Source organism: Littorina saxatilis, unplaced genomic scaffold (genome assembly GCF_037325665.1).
Source record: "Littorina saxatilis isolate snail1 unplaced genomic scaffold, US_GU_Lsax_2.0 scaffold_1145, whole genome shotgun sequence".
NCBI classification, from domain to species: Eukaryota; Metazoa; Mollusca; class Gastropoda; order Littorinimorpha; family Littorinidae; genus Littorina; species Littorina saxatilis.
In genome coordinates, this window is record NW_027127699.1 from 2,501 (window position 1) to 25,000 (window position 22,500).

The following is a 22,500-nucleotide window of genomic DNA, read 5'->3' on the forward strand; positions in this document are numbered from 1 at the left end:
AAAATTTTGAACACGTGCGTGCTCTCAGCGCGCAGCGCTGAACCGATTTTGGTTTTTCTGTACATCTATTCCCAGTAACTCTTCCTTATCTTCTCCAGTGTTTTGCGCGTTTATCTCCCTTCCTTCGTACGGTGCGCCGGCGAAGCCGTCGTACACCCGGCAAAGCCGGGTCCCCGGCGAAGCCGGGTATTCGGCTCTACTTCTTCCCGGCGAAGCCGTACCCGGCGAAGCGGGTATTCATCTAGTTCTATATATATATCTCTGTGGCCTTGATGGAGAGAGCGTGGGCCATTTATTGTAGCTCGACGTTTCTTGTACGTCAGTGATCGGTTAAAAACATAAACATTGACATTTGGTCCATGTTAGGAGCCATGCGTGGGTGCGTGCGTGGGTCAGTGTGCGTGTGTGGTAGAGTATGGTTCCGCTGTTTATGATCATGGGGTCTGGCTGCTTCTGTCTCCTAGTATGCTCTTCGATCGGAGCCGAACCGTACCCAAGGGCTAAGAAATCAGCTATAAAATCTCAATTCTGTTTGAATGGCTTTGCCTCCAAAGGTGATTGTTGCCGTACTTCGGTTACATTAAGTTTGATTAGAAAACGGGATGTAGTTCGGAAAGGTCGCTACAGATTACCTGACGGACTGACGGAGTACGGACGCTAACGGAGGGCAAAAGACCTCAGCGATGCCAGTAAATTTGAAGTCCCAGTCTGCGCTGGGACAAATGGGCCAAGAGTCATGGGCCGACAACAGTAAAAGGGACACAATCCGTATATAGGCTTGTAAAGCAGATATATTAAAAGGTTGTCGCCCTTGAGCTAGAACAGCCATAACAGCTAACAGATGTCGAGATAACTTAAAAGCTGCCATATTCGTAGCGTTCATTAATTAATTCATATTGTTTACATGTGCCAATAATGTAATAAAACTGTACCTAAGGGGATATAATAACGATTGGCTGTAGCTTTCGAACACAGAAAAAATTATTTCAGTATTGCAAAGTGGTGTTGATAGTGTCGAATGTAAACAGAACAGTCTCAAACCCATCTTTGGTTTACGAAACGTCAGGAAGTGACGTCAACGGTCTAAAAATAGCCCAAGTCCTGGAGAACTGTTGCTAAACAATGCAATAAAGAATTAGTTATTTCTCGTAATTGGTAAGGACTTCAAACCTAAAACTTTGCAGGAAGCTTAATTTATACATCCCCGCAACGATGGGAAAAGCCCTGGAAGTAATTAAACTAATTAAATAGGACTATGTCAGCCAGGTTATTTTGTTTAGCTAGTTGCCGGTTGACCCGTGGAGTCAGCAAGGTTAATTTAATCTACAAAGGGCGCGGTTTGCTTCCTCTTTCGGAACCCCATGTGACGCCATTTGTCATTCACACAGGAACCTAAATATGTTACCTCATTAAAATGCGCAAATAGGGTCTGTTTGGGATGATAAACATGCTTTGTATGTGTGTTTTTGTGTCGACAAATGCAATAATAAACTTGTGTCGAGCTATGAGGAAAACCGCTAATAGTGGGTTTTTTAACGGTACCCGGCCAGCTAATGCTATATTTCGTGAGCATAACATTCTCTCAGAGTGATCATAGTTCTTGTTTTGTGTAAATCCGAACATTCACTTCCAATAAATCAGAAAACACACTTTTACTAGAGTGGTTGCCTCCTTTTTACCCCTCCAAAATCTGAAAAAATAAATGTATACCTTGAAAAGGGATGAGTCTTAAAAAGGGTGTAATGTACAGATGCTACAGAACAGAAAGTCTGAAAAAGCAGGATCTTAAAGAGGGAAGGGGGGGGCGGGGGGGGGGGGGGGGGGGGGGGAGAGGGGTGTTAAATCGGGGGTCTTAAAAAGGGGTTCCACGGTCCTGTTCTGTTGCCAGGCAACACAGTGGCGGTGATTCTTGACGTCAACGCTGAGCTGGCTATCATCATCTCAGCGGCCGTGGCCATCTTCTATACATTCCTGGGTGGCCTCTACTCCGTGGCATACACCGACATCATTCAGTTCTTCTTCATCCTCATCGGGCTGGTGAGTCGACAGGAAACACTGCTAGCCTTAGGCTGGTGACTCGATAGGTTAATGTCATCGTTTTTTGTTGTTGCCAAGCACATCATTGTGGGCGTTCAATCAAGTAACATTCATCCATCCACTCGCAATGTTCTTTTGCTCACTCTTTCCGAATTCTACCTGTCGTAACGTTAATTTTTCAATTACATTTTGAACCAATGATAATTATACCTAAAATAATGTACATCCAAACATCTCAAAATAGAGCTGTTACTGAATATTCCGCTTTATAAAAACCAAAAACCAAAAAAACAACAACAACATCATGCGATACAAACTATGCAGACACATCCATACCCATAACGAAATGTTATTCTAAAAAACGAAGAAAAAAACAACAACAACACTGTTACACATTCCTGGGTGGCCTCTACTCCGTGGCCTACACCGACATCATTCTGTTCTTCTTCATCCTCATTGGGCTTAGAAACATTCATGACTTTAGATTTTATGCTGAGGCCATCCACGATTTGTGTGTGCTTTGGAAATGACATTATTTTGCTGTAAGACATTGATTGAATAAATCCGATCTGAAATCTCCCCCCTCTCCCCCCACCCTACCACCTCAAGAAAAACAAGTCGCGTAAGGCGAAAATACAACATTTAGTCAAGTAGCTGTCGAACTCACAGAATGAAACTGAACGCAATGCAACGCAGCAAGACCGTATACTCGTAGCATCGTCAGTCCACCGCTCATGGCAAAGGCAGTGAAATTGACAAGAAGAGCGGGGTAGTAGTTGCGCTGAGAAGGATAGCACGCTTTTCTGTACCTCTCTTCGTTTTAACTTTCTGAGCGTGTTTTCAATCCAAACATATCGTATCTATATGTTTTTGGAATCAGGAACCGACAGGGAATAAGATGTTTTTAAATTGATTTCGAAAATTTAATTTTGATAATAATTTTTATATATTTAATTTTCAGAGCTTGTTTTTAATCCAAATATAACATATTTATATGTTTTTGGAATCAGCAAATGATGGAGAATAAGATGAACGTAAATTTGGATAGTTTTATAAAAATTTTTTTTTTTTTACAATTTTCAGATTTTTAATGACCAAAGTCATAAATTAAATTTTAAGCCACCAAGCTGAAATGCAATACCGAAGTCCGGGCTTCGTCGAACATTACTTGACCAAAATTTCAACCAATTTGGTTAAAAAATGAGGGCGTGACAGTGCCGCCTCAACTTTCACGAAAAGCCGGATATGACGTCATCAAAGACATTTATCAAAAAAACTGAAAAAAACGTATGGGGATATCATACCCAGGAACTCTCATGTCAAATTTCATAAAGATCGGTCCAGTAGTTTGGTCTGAATCGCTCTACACGCACGCACGCACGCACGCACACACACACACACACATACACACACACACACACACACACACACACACATACACACACACACACATACACCACGACCCTCGTCTCGATTCCCCCCTCTATGTTAAAACATTTAGTCATAACTTGACTAAATGTAAAAATCACGAAGAAGAAGAAGCAGAAGACTGAGATAAAGAAATAGAAGAAGAAAAGGAAATGTCAAGCTTTTTGTGTCACAAGCACATACTTTTGACAGAAGGTGGGTCCCGTATTTAATTGTCGTCACAGGTTCGTTCGTCCTTATCGCTTTATGGCCTTGTCACCCCAGTCAAAGTTCCATGGGAACTAACCTTTCCGTTCATAAAAACCCTAATCATTTCGAAGCTTTATTTCCTCCCTTTTTATTTTTTATTTTATTTTTTTAAGATAATTGTTAAAACTTCCGGAATAACACCTACGAATTATAAATTGGGGATAATAACATGGGTTTGTTGCAATACATTAAGTACGCCTACCTAAAAGTTGACCAGGTTTGGATTTCTGACAGGCGTTCTTTGTGCTTTCAGTACCTGATGTTTCCATTTGCTCTTCACCACGAGGCAGTGGACCTGAGCCGTGTGTCTGGCACGTGGCTGGGATCCATTCAGCCTGGTCACGTGGGGCTCTGGCTTGACGTCTGCTTCCTTCTCACCATGGGTGGCCTCCCTTGGCAGGTTTCGTAATTTTCATGGCTTTCACGCAGTGTAAGACACAGGAAAAGTGAACATGACGAATACAGATTTAAGACACTGTTGAAAAATTATGACGAACTTACCTGAGTAAGTGAAGTCTAATTGTAGTTTTATCAACCACAATGTAGAGAGCAAAGGCATTTCTCTCGTTCAGTTGTGCCCAGTGCAGAATATTATTGGAGTGAATCATCGCACGCTTTTCTTTCTTTAGATACATTGAAGATACATTTTTTTTAAAGCATTTTGGGTCATAAAGACCCGTGGACATGAAGATGTACAGGTACATTCCTTCTCGCGAAAGCATTCATGTTCACCACGACAGATGAGGGCCCCAAAGGGGGGGTATCATCACGATCACGGGAAGGGAAATTTTAGCTTTCACGATCACAGTTACCTTGATTTTTGTTTTCACGATCACGAACACCAGTGGCAAATCACGGTCACGGTAAAAGTTGCATGTACAGAAAGCAGGTCAGTGTCAAAGTAAACACAACCACACAGTAATTCGCTCCTCTGGATCTATTGTTTATTCAACACAAAGTGAGAACTGTTGCACTTTTTTATTATTTTTTTTAATTCTCTTTCATACACACATAGAAATACATAATCAAATCAGTAACAAGAATGTTGTTTTCATTGTTCTCTCTCTCTCTCTCTCTCTCTCTCTCTCTCTCTCTCTCTCTCTCTCTCTCTCTCTCTCTCTCTCTCTCTCTCTCTCTCTCTCTCTACACTCATACACATTCAACTCCCACACCCTCACTCACACACATGAATATATACTTGCACAATGTCAATTTCACATTTCCAGAGCTAAAGCTTGTAAACCCATTTTCTCAAAAACTATTGGGTGGATTGAAATTAAAGTACATGTATGGGTGATGGGTTCTTTATTTTCAACTTTGCCATACAGTTTGAGGTACACCATCGCCTGGTTTCATGGCCTTGAAAAGAAATGGTTTTACCTGAAAGAAGCGCGCAGTGCCAGTGGCGAAGCCACAAGCCTGAGCCTGCAAAGCAGGCGAGCCAACTAGGGGGGTTCGGGGGCATGCCCCCCCGGACATTTTTTCAAAAAACGGTTAAAATCTGTGCAATCTGGTGCATTCTGGGCATCATTTTCAGGGCTGTAATAGTGTTGTGATCTTGTTAAAAATCCCATTTTAGCCTCCCCCCACCACCATTCAAAACACCTCCAAACTGGTGAAAACAACACTACTGTGCGCTGGCTTCATTGAGACCGGCGCCCGGTCGCGTTGCGCGATATTCACATGGGTCGTTTTTGCGGAAATTGTTCAACTTCACCGGAATAAATTTGACTTTACCGGATTTTGGAAACGGCTTTATCGGATTTCCGGCAATTACCGGAAAAGTAGCATGCCTGACAAAATCCCCAACGAACATGACTTTGATCGTCGGACATGAGGATCAAGTGACCCAAACTGGCACGTCTCGGCCCCGCCATTGTTTCTGAATTTAACCCATTGTTGATATTAAAGTTTACAGGCGCTAAAATAAATCCAAGCTTAATGCAAAGAAGCGACAATTAGAATCTATGCCAAGCGTGTCCACGTTGCTGGGATGAAAAACACATTTCTAGTTTCGGTTTTGGCTACACGCAGACTCGATCTCGAACCAGTCGAGGTCACACTGAGCGAGTGACAGCCGGACGTGGCAATGTCGACAATGTCAATGATCTCACTCAAACTCAAAGATCTTGAACAAATTTCAAGATCTTTGCCTACATTCAGAACAGTCATAGAGCAACATAGATCAACATACCTTGATATTTCGTCTTCGGAAAGACCGACCCGTAGCCTGACCTTTCCGCCAAGGAAGGCATTCTCGCCGCCTGCTTTGGTCTGGCTTGAATCCACACAATATAACAGAAGTTCGATGACAGTACCGCTGCACGCCATTTTTTATCTTCGAATTCGAATTTGACTGAATGCACTCAAAACTTTTGCACGAAGCCCTTCCATTGGATGAAGTTTGGCAGACTTTTGCAATTTGCCTTCTGATTGGATCTCTTTTTGTGTGTGATTGGTTCTCTTAAAGGGAAGCAATCGCTGTCAAAATCATATTTCTGAATGTGTTGTTGCTTCCCCTTCAATCGGGATTGGCTCCTTGACGAATAGAGGATCATAGAATGATACAGCTGTGAAAAATGTACGTTGAAAATAAAATGCTTTGCAATAATGCCCATCACGATCACGAAAACAAATGACGATCAGGATCACGAGACTTGATTTTTTTGTCATCACGGATCACGGGCAAAGTCCCATCACGATCACAGAAATGGAAATTTCGGCAATCACGGTCACAGAAAGGTCAAAAAACGCCAATCACGATCACGATTTTAAACCCTTTGGGGCCCTCACAGATGTGTCCACACACTTACACGAGAAAGGCATTTCTCTCGGTTAGTTGTGCCCAGTGCAGGATATTATTCAGGAGTGAATCATCGCACGCTTTTTTTTCTTTAGATACATTGAAGATACATTTTTTTTTAAAGCATTTTGGGTCATAAAGACCCGTGGACATGAAGATGTACAGGTACATCGCGAAAGCATTCATGTTCACCACGACAGATGTGTCCACACACTTACACGAGATAAGAGCACCCTTCAGTTGAAACACTGAAACACACGTTTATACGTGTAAATGTGGCGTACTGAATACAATTGAGCGCTCTAGTAACCGTTAGTTTGTCAGAACCGGAGGTGGTCCATATTAGGAGCTGGTCTATATTAGGCGCCCTTCCCCTACTCAACACAAATTCCCACTCTGCACAGAACACAGCCACACAATTGATTCTTGGTAGCGTCCAACTTTTTTGTTTGTTTGTTTGTTTAACGCCCAGCCGACCACGAAGGGCCATATCAGGGCGGTGCTGCTTTGACATTTAACGTGCGCCACACACAAGACAGAAGTCGCAGCACAGGCTTCATGTCTCACCCAGTCACATTATTCTGACACCGGACCAACCAGTCCTAGCACTAACCCCATAATGCCAGACGCCAGGCGGAGCAGCCACTAGATTGCCAATTTTAAAGTCTTAGGTATGACCCGGCCGGGGTTCGAACCCACGACCTCCCGATCACGGGGCGGACGCCTTACCACTAGACCAACCGTGCCGGTAGCGTCCAACTAGGAGGATGCTCTTGTTGAAAGCCGGGACAGATCTGTGACACAGTAGAAACCCCCTATTTTTAAGACCTCAACAAAAAAGTCTGAGAAAATCAAGTCTAAACAAGTCGCGTAAGGCGAAAATACAACATTTAGTCAAGCTGTCGAACTCACAGAATGAAACTGAACGCACTGCAATTTTTCAGCAAGACCGTCGTCAGTCCACCGCTCGTGGCAAAGGCAGTGAAATTGACAAGAAGAGCGGGGTGGTAATAATAATAATAAAGATAGCTTATATAGCGCCGCTTCACAAATTTAACTATGCTCTTAGCGCTGTACATCGAGATATAACAATTTCAATAATATAAATACAAAGATGATATTATAATAATACACATTTACAAATATCACTCACGTGCATACATCCTCGTGCACACCACGCGCATACACACTCCCACTCATTAACAAGTGCTTCCATCCCCTGCCACTGAGATGTTCATATACCCCCCTGGACAAGCTCACACCATGTCCGTCTCCTCTCTGGACTGTACATACACTCAGCAAGAAAAAGAAAGACTAAATGCAAATTTCATACAGAACCCTATAGCTCAATCAAAGCTGAAGCAACTATACAAAAAAACTATACTATGGTACTGTAGTTGCGCTGAGAAGGATAGCACGCTTTTCTGTACCTCTCTTAGTTTTAACTGTCTGAGCGTGTTTTTAATCCAAACATATCATATCTATATGTTTTTGGAATCAGGAACCGACAAGGAATAAGATGAAAGTGTTTTTAAATTGATTTCGAAAATTTAATTTTGATCATAATTTTTATATTTTTAATTTTCAGAGCTTGTTTTTAATCCAGATATAACATATTTATATGTTTTTGGAATCAGGAAATGATGAAGAATAAGATGAACGTAAATTTGGATCGTTTTATAAAAAAAATATTTTTTTTACATTTTTCAGATTTTTAATGACCAAAGTCATTAATTAATTTTTAAGCCACCAAGCTGAAATGCAATACCAAAGTCCGGCCTTTGTCGAAGATTGCTTGGCCAAAATTTCAATCAATTTGATTGAAAAATGAGGGTGTGACAGTGCCGCCTCAACTTTTACAAAAAGCCGGATATGACGTCATCAAAGACATTTATCGAAAAAATGAAAAAATTTCCGGGGATATCATTCCCAGGAACTCTCATGTCAAATTTCATAAAGATCAGTCCAGTAGTTTAGTCTGAATCGCTCTACACACACACACGCACAGACAGACACACACACACACACACATACATACACCACGACCCTCGTCTCGATTCCCCCTCTATGTTAAAACATTTAGTCAAAACTTGACTAAATGTAAAAAGGACGGAGTCTTAAAATGGAGGTACATTTTGTACAGAGGTTTTGAACAAAAAGTCTTAGAAAACAAGGTCTGAAAAAGGAGGGAGTTTTAAAATGGCGGTACATTTGTACAGAGGTTATGAACAAAAAGTCTCCGAAAGCAAAGTCTTTCAAGGGTGGACGTCTTAAATTGGGGGGTCTTAAAAGGGGGGTTCCACTGTGATAAACATAGCCGCGTTCGCGGGGAAGCACGGCACCTTTGACCATTTACTGACCGCCCCGCAGGTGTACTACCAGCGAGTGCTGGCCTGCAAAGACTGGAGGACCGCGCGTACCGCGTCCGTCATGTGTGCTGTGGCGTCCTTCGTCCTGTCCATCCCGCCAATGATGGTGGGCGTCATCGCATCCTCTGCAGGTCTGAACGTTGTGGTATTTCTGCTGCTTCTCTTCGCTCTTGTCTTGTTTCTTGTTGATTTTGTTCTTAATCCTGTTGTTGTTGTCGTTGTTGTTGTTGTTGTTGTTGTTGTTGTTTTCTTCTTCTTCTTCTTGGGTTATATTCTCCAGAGCTGTGTACCAATTTGTGACATGCATTCTTTATCCTGTCAGAAAACGGTTCACAGCTCTGAATCCTTTAAATGATTATAATGTAGTTTAAATGGTAACTCGAATGTATTCTCTTTACTGTTGTCATTAATACTCTAGTTAAATAATACTACAGACATTCAACAAAACCATAGCATACATGTTTGTCTTTAAAAAGAAAAATCTTAGTAATTCAATCCATGTCACATCCTCTGGTGTCCATATTACACGAGTGATGTATTTTGAAATGCTTGTAATGTACTGAAAGTAGACAATCAAAATGCGCAAGTATTTCTTCATTGCTTACATCTCTCTTTTAAAAAGGACTTTACTGGCTTCAGTACCGTTTGGACATGTACTTTAATTCAGTTTCAGTCTCGAAGCAAACTGCCTAAAGCACAGCAACGAGGCTTGACCGGTGGAGAGTGGCTTGAGTGGAGGATGAGGGGTGGGGTGGGTGTTGTTGTGGCGAGGTTGAGGTTGCACGTAACCAGCTAAAGGTAACAAGTAAATGTGTTGACTTGTGTTTCGACTTCTCCATTTGACTTGACTTCACTGACACGAGGAAAGGTTTGTCCCGGGCTTAAATTTCATCCTCTCTATTGCAGACTGGAACAAGACAGACCACCCAACACCCAACGGGCAAAGTCAGCTGCCTGCCTCAGAGCGCAGCGCCACCATGCCCCTAGTGATGCAGTACCTGGTGCCCATGCCCGTGTCCATCATTGCCATCGGGACTGTGGCCGCTGCTGTCATGTCGTCTGCAGACTCTGTCATCCTGTCATCTGCTTCCGTCTTCTCCAAGAACATCTACTGCGACATCATCAGACCCAAGGTAAGAGCCGGAAATCATGTAGTGCATCATCAATCAATCAATATGAGGCTTATATCGCGCGTATTCCGTGGGTACAGTTCTAAAGGCTGTTCTTAACCAGACGAACCTTTGGTTCGCGAACTAGGTTCGTGGGGTTCGGCGAACCTCAAGACTGGTTCGGCGAACTTGTCTTGGTTCTTAACCAGACGAACCTGAGTTTTCGAACTAGGTTTGGGAGGTTCGGCGAACTAGGTTCGGGGTTTGCAAGTCATGTCTTGGGAACCTTGAAGATCGGGCCGAACCTTTGACTCTTCTGCCAAGGAGGAAGACAAATTATTGAAAAACTGAATCTCAATGGCGGACGAAATCACCCAAGTCAAAATTACATTTTCTGAGATTTTATAAAAACAACGCTTGAACGAAAAGGTAGAATGGTGACTTCCGTTCGATTTCAAGTTAAGCTTTTCACTTTTCCGAGCAAGACAACCGCTGAGAGTGAAAAAACGCCGCTGTTCGACTTCGAAATTTCCAGTCGTAGACGACCTTCGCTTCTGCAGCATTGTGTTAGTGCAGGTGAGGCAGTGTTACTCATTTCGCTGAGCTCGTTTTCGTATTGTTGTGCATTAGGATCATCTAGTATGATATGAATAAAAACAGGAATGACTTCGGCATGTAAACGCATTGATTTTGTCGAAATCAGCACAGCAGTAAGCTAGATTCTTTCTGCTCAATTTGTTTAATTTTTTTCTTCAAAAGTTTATGACTTTGATTTTGATTGTTTGTTTATCTCATCGGCACAACATCCATCAGGCAAAATATCAATATGTTGAATAATAAGGCCAAAAAAAAAAATAGGTGTGGTTACGGTAACATAGCCAAAAAAAATAGGGTAGGAAGGTAGGCAATCACTTTTTTTTTTGTTTTTACTTTTTTTTCTAATGTGTACAAATTAAACCTACTTGACAGGGAAATAAGTGTGCGACTCGGGCGCTTTCGCTTTCATTGCGTTTTCTGCACTCGTTTACTTGTTTTTTTGTGTATTTTTTTGACAAATGTAATAAAAAGTTATAGGGTCGGCCCCCAAAAATAGGGTAGGTCGGGTTACCGTAACCACACCTATTTTTTTTTTAGGCCCAACGTTGAGATAAGGAAGTTCACACATTTATCTGCTTGCAACAACAATCGCAAGGACAGATCTATCTGCTTCGTTGACTGCTAGATTTTCATTGAATTTCCCAAGTAATGATGATCTCGTTTTCAATTAGATCTGGACAGTGTTTGTGTTCTTAGATTCATGATTGACCATGCAGGCTGATTGAGATCATAACATTGTGTTTGTTTGTGCTGGTGCAATGTGCAGATCAATGGCCCGGACCGCAGGATGACCCAGTGATCAATACAACTTGCGTTCACCACTCAACATTGTCTTCCACCTAACTCAAGGGCAAAAATAAAGGTACATGGTGGTGAAATCATTGTGCAATTTATGTCTGTGAAGATCAAGATAGTTGTTAGCACTAACTGATCATGCTTATTATTATCAAGTTACATACACACTCCGCCCCAGCTCCACCCTAAACCCATAACAACACTCTCCAGTCCAACTACCCCCACCCTTCCGTGCAACATATGTTGCCGTCTGTACCTTGTTTGTGGTTATGGGGAGTGCTCAAATAGTTCCATAACTGTTAATATAAATTAAAAGTACTGAGTTTCATTTTCCATTGCTCTTCCCCTTCCTCACGTCACATTACACACTCCCTTTGCCCCATCCCCCACCCCCTCTCTCTTTCTATGCTCTCTTTTTTCTTTTACTTCTTCTTCTCTTTCTCTCTCTCTCTACCTGTATAAATCAGCTCTCTGGTTGTTGCTTCTGTAAGTGTAATGTAAAGTTCTACATCTCTGCATTTGTATTGTCATTTTTCAGAATGCCCTTGTAATAACTTCAGCGTCTGCCCATGGAGTCTATATAGGTCAAAGTCTCAAATGTGATGTGATCAAGAGGATGCCGCAATGATCCAGGTAATATTGCAAATACTCAAACTGATCTAAAAGCAGAAGCATAACGTGATCCACAAACATTTCTGCTTAAACATTACAGGGTTACAGTACACCCAGAAAAACAGCTGGATGTTAGTGCATAATTATCTGCAAGTGCAAGCAACATCGACCCTCTCCCCCTGCTCTTTTTCCATCAGCAAGAGCAACATTTATTTTCATGTACAACTTTTCTAGTGCCTCTTATGTTGTATAACTGTTGATATTTAAATGAAGCAAGTGTTTGTTTTCAATGGCACTGCATTTCCCATGTACACACACACACACACACACACATTCGCATTGTCTCTGCCTGTCTGTCTGTCTGTCTGTCTGTCTGTCTGTCTCTCTCTGTCTCTCTCTGTCTCTCTCTCTCTCTCTATTTCTCTGTTTTTACATAAGTAATTTTGATCACTTGCACTTCACTGGGATTTAGTTACTGAATCAGTCATTCAGTGAGAGTGTTATGTATTGAGTCTGCTGCTGCTGCTGCTGTTCTTCTTACTCATTACTGTTTTTCCTCTCTGCATAATTCTTGTTCTCCCTTAAATTGCTGGTGTTATTTTCATCATTACAGTATCTGTCCATTGAGTCTGCGTCTGAGCTGTGATGGGACCAAAAAGATTCCAGAATGAAAGAGGTAACTTTTACTGATCTTTATTTAGTTTATGGAGAAGTTGGTTCACATAATGCATTACAGAGTTGCTGCCTTTTTAGATATATATTAAACATTGTACCAGTCATTACATGATCAAACTGTGTTAGCCACCCCACCTTCCCCGGTTCCCAGCTATCCTTTTATCCCCGCCTCTAAACCCCCACCCCAATCCTTCCATCTCCCCCAAATCAAATTTACTGACACAACACTGATTTTCATTTTACCTTATTTAAGTGTTCTTTGAATAAAATTATATAGCCTGTTGCTGCTGCAAATGTTGTTGTGACTGTTCTTCCTCAGTGTATATTTTTTTCGTTTCCTCAGAATGCAGTTCTCCCATGCACCACAGCGTCTATCAATGGAGTCTACAATATTGTCTGGGATGTGATTTGAGCAAGAGCATGTCAGAATGATCAAGGTAACTTTTTAAACACACAGAACTGATCAAACTGTAGAATTCAAGTACACAATTTCAGATGTTTTCAAATGCATAACATACTGCAACAGTCAGGGTCTTTCTCCACATAAAGAGTGTGAGGTTTTCTTGGTAAAATTGCGATTTTTGTCGCTATGCGCAGAGTGCGACCTTTTTATTTGATTTTTGTACTATAAAGGCAGATATATATTCAAATAAAAGAAAGTCTTGCATGGGGAGGAAGGAATATGCATGAGGCTTTTGACAAGACAAACTGTCCTTATTAGAGCCTAAACATACGTTCCTTACCGTTAGAACCAAAATGTCAGACATCATAGATGCTCCAATTAAACAAAAGAAGGGCATCCTTTTACTTAAACATAATTATACACTGTACCGCACATTAATAACCTGGTTGTGTTCTGTGGCAGTGCATAGTGGGAACCTTTTTGCTTAATGAATTTCACATGTGTCTGTAACTTGAATCTCCACCAAAAGAAGCTGGACGTAAAAAGGGGTGTCTAAAAAAAAGCGCCATATTTCCTTTTTGATCTCTTTTTTTTTCGCAGTCAAAAATGTGATTAAAAAGAAAATAGGGAGGTTTTTTTACCATCCTGTATAGTCTTGTTGTTCCCATGTAAAAACAGTAGTCAAACATGTGGTGTCTGATATGCTGGGTAATATGGTGAGGAACATGCCTTTAAAGGCCCAGTGATAATTGTGAAAGCCGTTCTGCTCAGCTGGAATTTGATGAATTTTGTTGTTGTTGTGTTTAATGAAATGAATTCGCAAAAAGGAAAACAATTTTTTTTACTGTTCACACAAAGCACTTGTAGATAGTTGGTATGTGCCGCATGTCAGGGGTGGTCTTATTCAATCAATCAATATGAGGCTTATATTGCGCGTGGGTACATTTCTAAGCGCAGGGATTTTTATTTTTTTATTTTTTTTTATTTTTATGCAATTTATATCGCGCACATATTCAAGGCGCAGGGATTTATTTATGCCGTGTGAGATGGAATTTTTGTACACAATACATCACGCATTCACATCGGCCAGCAGATCGCAGCCATTTCGGCGCATATCCTACTTTTCACGGCCTATTATTCCAAGTCACACGGGTATTTTGGTGGACATTTTTATCTATGCCTATACAATTTTGCCAGGAAAGACCCTTTTGTCAATCGTGGGATCTTTAACGTGCACACCCCAATGTAGTGTACACGGAAGGGACCTCGGTTTTTCGTCTCATCCGAAAGACTAGCACTTGAACCCACCACCTAGGTTAGGAAAGGGGGGAGAAAATTGCTAACGCCCTGACCCAGGGTCGAACTCGCAACCTCTCGCTTCCGAGCGCAAGTGCGTTACCACTCGGCCACCCGGTCCTAATACATACAGGTAAACTGACAGGTACTTTTCCACAGTGGAACCCCCCTTTCAGACCCATTCATTTCAGACTTCCTCCTTTTTAAGATCTTGCTTCTTTAGATGTTCTGTGACGGGTGAAGTGGCGCGCAGTGGTAAGACGTCAGCCTCCTAATCGGGAGGTCGTGAGTTCGAATCCCGGTCGCTGCCGCCTGGTGGGTTAAGAGTGGAGATTTTTCCGATCTCCCAGGTCAACTTATGTGCAGACCTGCTTAGTGACTTAATCCCCTTCGTGTGTACACGCAAGCACAAGACCAAGTGCGCACGGAAAAGATCCTGTAAACCATGTCGGAGTTCGGTGGGTTATGGAAACACGAAAATACCCAGCATGCCTACTCAACGAAAGCGGAGTGAAGCTGACTATGCTCTCAGAGTATAGTGTGGGGAACCCAAATGGGCAAACGAGCTCACACGTCACCAGAATTTCTGGAACGCTGAAGAAGAAGAAGATGTTCTGTTCATAACCTGTAAATTACCCCCATTTTTAGACCCCTTCCATTTTAAGACTTGATTTTCTCACATTTTTTAAGGTCTTAAAAGGGGTTTCCCCTGTACTCCTAAAAAACCCTGACCCACAAAGTAATTTACTTATAACTGCTGTAATCGTTCCTTCCGTGTGCTATTATCTGTGGGTTTTGGTTTTTTTCTCCTGTGTTGTCTCATCCTCTGTGCGCCCTGAAAGAGACCTCCGGGTCGAAATTGCCGTACCTTGTCTTATCCAGCTGTGATCCCGCCTTCGTATTAATGTGAGGGCAGTACCTTTTTTAAACTTTCAATATTGACCGTACGTTTTGCATAAAACACCAATAATGAATTAAAAATACATCAGAAAATTATTTCCTCACTATACACAATAACCCCTCATTTAAAGGCTGACAAAGTCCTATTTAATTAGTTTACTTACTTCCAGGGCTTTTCCCATCGTTGCGGGGATGTATAAATTAAGCTTCCTGCAAAGTTTTAGGTTTGAAGTCCTTACCAATTACAAGAAATAATCAATTCTTAATAAAGTTTATTGCTATCTTTAGAAACAGTTCTCCAGGGCTTGGGCTATTTTTAGACCGTCAACACAGACAGTACAGCTTCGTCAATCCCCGCGTGAAGGAAATCGCTCACCTTCCACGTGCAAAACGTAGTGATATTGACACGCCAGATTAGCGCGGTAGCGGATTGTGCTAAGCAGGAAAGCGCGCTTTTCTGTATTCTTGTTAACTTCGCAATTTCCGGAAAACATCCACTTTCACTTTGAGACTGTTCTGTTTACATTCGACACTATCAACACCACTTTGCAATACTGAAATAATTTTTTCTGTTTTTGAAAGCTACAGCCAATCGTTATTATATCCCCTTAGGTACAGTTTTATAACATTATTGGCACATGTAAACAATAGGAATTAATTAATGAACGCTACGAAAAGGGCAGCCTTTAACCTATGAACTTGCAACTGTGTTGACCTGTGTAATGTAACATAGACCACCACCATCTCTCTCTCTGTCTCTGTCTCTGTCTCTGTCTCTCTCTCTCTCTTACACCCCTTACCTGTTCGCAAACCTTTACCCAAATGTATGCTAAATGTATATACAATACAAGACAAGACAAGACATGGCAAGACAAGACAAGTTAGGAAAAGGTTGCCAGTAGGCCAATAGAGGGATGACAAGACAAGGCATGACAAGACAAGACAGGACAGGACAGGGACCACAAAAAAAAGAAAGAAAAAAAGAAAGATAACTAATTCGGTCAACAGATGTTAAAGAAATAAGCATTTGTTTGGGTTGAATGTTTGGGTGTCACCCTGTATATATTTGTATTTTTGCAGGACAGGGTCGAGTTGTGATGATGTCAGGGCGACTGAAGACACACCAACAAGTATTCTTCGGAAGTGTTTGGAACACAAATGAACATTATTTCATAATAAAAAGGCGGCTGACATTGATGTTCATATCGGTTCATGTTCATATTCTCAGCACAGACGTGTGCTTAGAAATCGGATGTTTAAGAACAAGAGACAACCCTGAATAAAGCCTTATGAAATATGGTTGGAGCTGGATCAAAAGTGTGTGTGTGTGTGTGTGATTGAAGGGCAACATTTATAAATGATGAGACAGAAAGCTAAAGCACATCCTTTTATCGTACGTTCCATATCGTCCTCCTACTTTAAATGCTTGCTAATACAGACGTTCTCCAAGAAAATGTCTATCCAGTAATGTTTTGTTTATCGCAATGAAAGCTTTTTTTTGAGAAGAATGAAGAGGAATCAAATTTTTAAAAAACAAAAAAAACAAGACAATTGAATTGCTCAAAACGTAAAGAAACAGGATGATTTTGGTTCAGTAGTACTATTTGTAGACCCTTAAAGCAATACATCCACAAGGGATTCCAGTGTATCAGTGCAAATAGAAAATTTCTGATATAACTTGAAAATTAAAACAGACTGAATTGTGATAAAAAGAACCAAAATACCGAGTAGTTTTTTTTTTAGGTCTCCCTCTTCACTCAATCCCCAAACTCATATTCTGTACCGAAAAGAGCTCAAACACACACGTGGACAGACAGACACGCACACACACTTTGGTAAACATCATGTATGCTTCTCGACTCTGCTGATCCACAATTAGAAATATCGCTATCATCATTTATTTTTGGTCACCGTCTTTCCCTTTTCACAGGCAAGTTTTTGTGTGTAGCATTTCCCATAGAACCCCGATGGCTCCACGGTAGACACAATGATCAGTCCATACCAGTCATGTTATTTTCTCGAATCAATTTATAACCTTTAACCCAGGAGGGTAAATGACATGGAAGGCTTCGGGTAATCTTGAACTTTAATGTGTTAAATTCATAGCTCATAATTCAGAGGCATTCAAGCCTCCAAATTTGGAGAACCTGCACTTGTAATCATAACAAGTCTTTTAGATCCCTTTAAAGTCACGGAATGAACTCCGATGAACTGTACGAATCATAGCGTACTCTGGTACGAATGCATTTTGTTTACATGCGTCAAAGAAGGAATTATCCGTGTCAGCGGACAGGGGAGGCAACTTTGTCGTGTAATTGAAGTCCCTTGGTTGACAACCTACGCCATTTTCGCCGATCAAACAACCAAATTAATTAATTATGCTTAGGTTTGGAGCTTAATCCGTCAATTAATTTCATGATAAATGTTCTTGCAATCTTGGGCTTGATTACAGGTACTTGGATCTAAAATAAGTAAAGTATGCCACTCGATTCTGAGCTATGAATTTAACACACTAAAGTTCAAGATTACCAGGCTTCGTGCACCATGATCAAGTCAGAAGGAGAGACCCAAATCGACAACCAGCACGGAGTTACCACTCAATCGGTGATTTCGTCTTGGAGGCAGCCATTTTTGGAAGGGGAATAACTTACTTGCTTTTATTGTCGACTCGGAGTGAGCTCCCCTCGTTTGTCGGCGATCCAGGTTTCGTGTCTTAACTGGACGAACTAGTCCTTGAGTTTGCCGAACAAGTTCACCCAGTTAAGACACAAACCATGGTTCGCGAACCTTAGTTCGGCGAACCAATGGTTCGTCTGGTTAAGAACAGCCTTAAGCGCAGGGATTTTTTTATTTTTTATTTTTTATTTTTTTATATTTTTTTTATGCAATTAAAATCGTGCACATATTCAAGGCGCAGGGATTTATTTATGCCGTGTGAGATGGAATTTTTTTTACACAATACATCACGCATTCACATCGGCCTGCAGATCGCAGCCATTTCGGCGCATATCCTACTTTTCACGGCCTATTATTCCAAGTCACACGGGTATTTTGTTAAGACTTCGTTTTGACATCATCAAGACACAAGTTGAAAACCGAATGATATCGTTTGGAATTCCAGTCTAGGACGACACTTGCTAGCATTGTCACAAGAGTCAACGTGAGATTTAGTTTTGACCCCATAAGACACAAGGAGGGGTCGTCAATGTGTGGGTGGATTTCAAATAACACAGTTCTGTCTCTCTATCCTTAGAGGCTTCAGGCACGGAGCTGGTGTAAATGCTGAGGACACCTAGCAAAGTGTGGATACTGCTCAAGTAAAACAGGTCCATCTCTCTCTCTCTACCGTTGCAGGCTGCAGACACAGAACTGGTGTGGATGCAGAGGGGGTCATCAAAGTGTGGATAATATTCAAGTAACACAGTTCTGTCTCTCTATTCTTGCAGGCTTCAGACTCGGAGCTGGTGTGGATACAGAGGACAACTAGCAAAGTGTGGATAATGTTCAAGTAACACAGCTCTGTCTCTCTACCCTTGCAGGCTTCAGGCACGGAGCTGGTGTGGATACAGAGGACAACTAGCAAAGTGTGGATAATGTTCAAGTAACACAGCTCTGTCTCTCTACCCTTGCAGGCTTCAGGCACGGAGCTGGTGTGGATACAGAGGACAACTAGCAAAGTGTGGATAATGCTCAAGTCACACAGTTCTGTCTCTCTACCCTTGCAGGCTTCAGGCACGGAGCTGGTGTGGGTGCTGAGGGTGTCCATCGTGGTGTGCGGCTGCCTGGCCACGGTCATCGCAGTGACAGCCGAGTCCATCTACGGCCTGTTCGTCCTGTGCTCGGACCTCATGTACGTCGTGCTCTTCCCGCAGCTGACCCTCGTCCTCTGGTTCCGTCGCTCAAACTCTTACGGTTGTCTGTCGGGCTTCTTTCTGAGCTTCCTGCTTCGCATCTTGGCCGGCGAGCCTCTGCTGAAACTGCCAGCGGCGATCGAGTTTCCCCTGTACGACCCCGTGTACGGCCAGTTCTTTCCCTTCAGGACTTTCATCATGCTGTGCAGCGTCGTCGTCATCATCGTCGTCTCCCTCCTCACTCAGCTCGTCTTTACCCGCGGCTGGCTGCCGGCCCGCTTTGACATCATGCACTGCTTACGTCAGCGCACCATTGACTTCCGGGAGCCAAAAGAGATGGAACCCATGACGGGTAAGCCGACGGAGGCGCCGGCCAAAGATGGGTGGACCGAGGACGGTGCGGTTGCTGACGGGGTTGGTGACAGGGTGCGCCTCGCACGCTCTCCACCAGGGGATTTGTGAAGAACGGTAATGTCGCTGTAGCCGTGGCAGTAAAGGGCGATTTCGTAATGGACTGTGATGGCAACAGGGTTGTTCTAGAACGCTCCCTTGAACGGGATTTGTACAGAACTGTAATATCGCCGTAGCCGTGGCAGTACAGGGCGATTTCGTAATGGACAGTGATGGCGACAGGGTTGTTACGCTCCCCAGAACGGGATTTGTAGAGAACTGTTATATCGCTGTAGCTGTGGAAGTACAAGACAGTTTGGGGATATAACAGACAGTGCTGGCGACAGGGTTTTTCTCGCACGCTCCCCAGAACGGGATTGATACCGAACTTTAATATTGGTGTAGCTGTGGCAGTACAGGGCGGTTTGGGGATAGACAGTACTGGCAACAGAATTTGTCTCACACGCTCTTCCGATCGGGATTTGTACAGAACTGTAATGTCGCTGTTGCTGTTGGAGTACAGGACGGTGTGGTAATACATGTAGGCAGTGCTGGAGACAGGGTTTTTCTCGCGCGCTCCCCTGAACGGGATTGACACAGAACTTTCATAGAACGCTCCCCAGAACAGGATTTGTAGAGAACTGTAATGTCACTGTGGCTGTGGGAGTACAGGTCGGTTTGGTAATACATGTAGACAGTGCTGGCGACAGGGCTTTTCTCGCACGCTCCCCTGATCGGGATTTGTACAGAACGGTAATATCGCCGTAGTTGTGGTAGTCGGAATTTAGAGCCCTTTAGCTAAAACGGTGATAGCCGCTATCACCAATTCACATTTCCCAGTACTTTTGAATACCGCCCCAAGACAGTTCGCTTGTGGAAGGGGCGAGTTTGACACGTTCTGTTGGAGGGGATTCGGAATGATCCAAATACAGCTAGTGCGGTAAAAGTGAAATCTTGACAGCTGAAGCTTAGATTGGCGATGTTTTGGGAAGACAAGGGGATGTGTTAAGATCTACCATTGCCCGTCATTTACATGATATAGAGGGCCCCAAAGGGGGGGTATCATCACGATCACGGGAAGAGAAATTTTAGCTTCCCGATCACAGAGGGCCCCAAAGGGGGGGTATCATCACGATCACGGGAAGGGAAATTTTAGCTTTCACGATCACAGTTGCCTTGATTTTTGTTTTCACGATCACGAACACCAGTGGCAAATCACGGTCACGGTAAAAGTTGCATGTACAGAAAGCACGTGTCAAAGTAAACACAACCACACAGTAATTCGCTCCTCTGGATCTATTGTTTATTCAACACAAAGTGAGAACTGTTGCACTTTTTTATTATTATTATTTGAATTCTCTTTCATACACACAGTGACACATAGAAATACATATCATGATTTGTAATCAGTAACAAGAATGTTGTTTTCAATGTTTCTCTCTCTCTTTCTCTCTCTCTCTCTCTCTCTCTCTCTCTCTCTCTCTCTCTCTCTCTCTCTCTCCACTCATACACATTCAACTCCCACACCCTCACTCACACACATGAATATATACTTGCACAATTTCACATTTCCAGAGATAAATCTTGCAAACCCCTTTTCTCAAAAACTATTGGGTGGATTGAAATTAAAGTACATGTATGTGTGATGGGTTCTTTATTTTCAACTTTGCCATACAGTTTGAGGTACACCATCGCCTGGTTTCATGGCCTTGAAAAACAAACAGGAATGCTACAGGCCAAAAATGGTTTTACCTGAAAGAAGCGCGCAGTGCCAGTGGCGAAGCCACAAGCCTGAGCCTGCGAAGCAGGCGAGCCAACTAGGGGGGTCCGGGGGCATGCCACCCCCCGTATTTTTTTTCTCAAAAAACGGTTAAAATCTGTGCAATCTGGTGCATTCTGGGCATCATTTTCAGGGCTGTAATAGTGTTGTGATCTTGTTAAAAATCCCATTTTAGCCTCCCCCCACCACCATTCAACACACCTCCAAACTGGTGAAAACAACACTACTGTGCGCTGGCTTCATTGAGACCGGCGCCCGGTCGCGTTGCGCGATATTCACACGGATCGTTTTTGCGGAAATTTTTCAACTTCACCGGAATAAATTTGACTTTACCGGATTTTGAAAACGGCTTTATCGGATTTCCGGCAATTACCGGAAAAGTAGCATGCCTGACAAAATCCCCAACGAACATGACTTTGATCGTCTTTGACATGAGGATCAAGTGACCCAAACTGGCACGTCTCCCCGCCATTGTTTCTGAATTTAACCCATTGTTGATATTAAAGTTTACAGGCGCTAAAATAAATCCAAGCTTTATGCAAAGAAGCGACAATTAGAATCTATGCCAAGCGTGTCCACGTTGCTGGGATGAAATACGCATTTCTAGTTTCGGTTGTGGCAACACGCAGACTCGATCTCGAGCCAGTCAGTCGAGGTCACACTGAGTGAGTGACAGCCGGACGTGGCAATGTCGACAATGTCAATGATCTCACTCAAACTCAAAGATCTTGAACAAATTTCAAGATCTTTGCCTACATTCAGAACAGTCATAGAGCAACATAGATCAACATACCTTGATATGTCGTCTTCGGAAAGACTGACCTGAACCTTTCCACCAAGGAAGGCATTCTCGCCGCCTGCTTTGGTCTGGCTTGAATCCACAAAATATAACAGAAGTTCGATGACAGTACCGCTGCACGCCATTTTTGATCTTCGAATTCGAATTTGACTGAATGCACTCAAAACTTTTGCACGAAGCCCTTCCATTGGATGAAATTTGGCAGACTTTTGCAATTTGCCTTCTGATTGGATCTCTTTTTGTGTGTGATTAGTTCTCTTAAAGGGAAGCAATCGCTGTCAAAATCGACGAATAGAGGATCATAGAGTGATACAGCTGTGAAAATGTACGTTGAAAATAAAATGCTTTGCAATAATGCCCATCACGATCACGAAAACAAATGACGATCACGATCACGAGACTTGATT

The 22,500-nt window shown here is 42.5% G+C and overlaps 1 protein-coding gene and 1 long non-coding RNA gene across 5 annotated transcripts in view; both read left to right on the forward strand.

The window, feature by feature from the left end:
• Positions 1-21,121, forward strand: part of LOC138956084 (high-affinity choline transporter 1-like) — a gene marked incomplete at its 5' end in the record, with an annotated part of 22,581 nt that extends 1,460 nt beyond the window's left edge. The window contains 5 exons of the mRNA XM_070327549.1: positions 1,889-2,037; positions 3,968-4,114; positions 8,888-9,017; positions 9,793-10,019; positions 18,999-21,121. Of these exons, the coding sequence (XP_070183650.1) occupies positions 1,889-2,037; positions 3,968-4,114; positions 8,888-9,017; positions 9,793-10,019; positions 18,999-19,586 (1,241 nt within the window). The remainder of the gene's footprint in view (positions 1-1,888; positions 2,038-3,967; positions 4,115-8,887; positions 9,018-9,792; positions 10,020-18,998) is intronic.
• Positions 10,104-17,799, forward strand: LOC138956083 (uncharacterized). Of its 4 annotated transcripts, none has more exons than XR_011452488.1 (6): positions 10,104-10,571; positions 11,359-11,454; positions 11,926-12,020; positions 12,613-12,675; positions 13,018-14,506; positions 16,354-17,799. It is a non-coding gene; the product is annotated as an uncharacterized lncRNA (long non-coding RNA). The 4 variants fall into 4 exon arrangements; XR_011452489.1 differs by having other exon boundaries at positions 13,018-13,111; XR_011452487.1 differs by having other exon boundaries at positions 13,018-17,799.
• Positions 21,122-22,500: the final 1,379 nt, after the last annotated feature.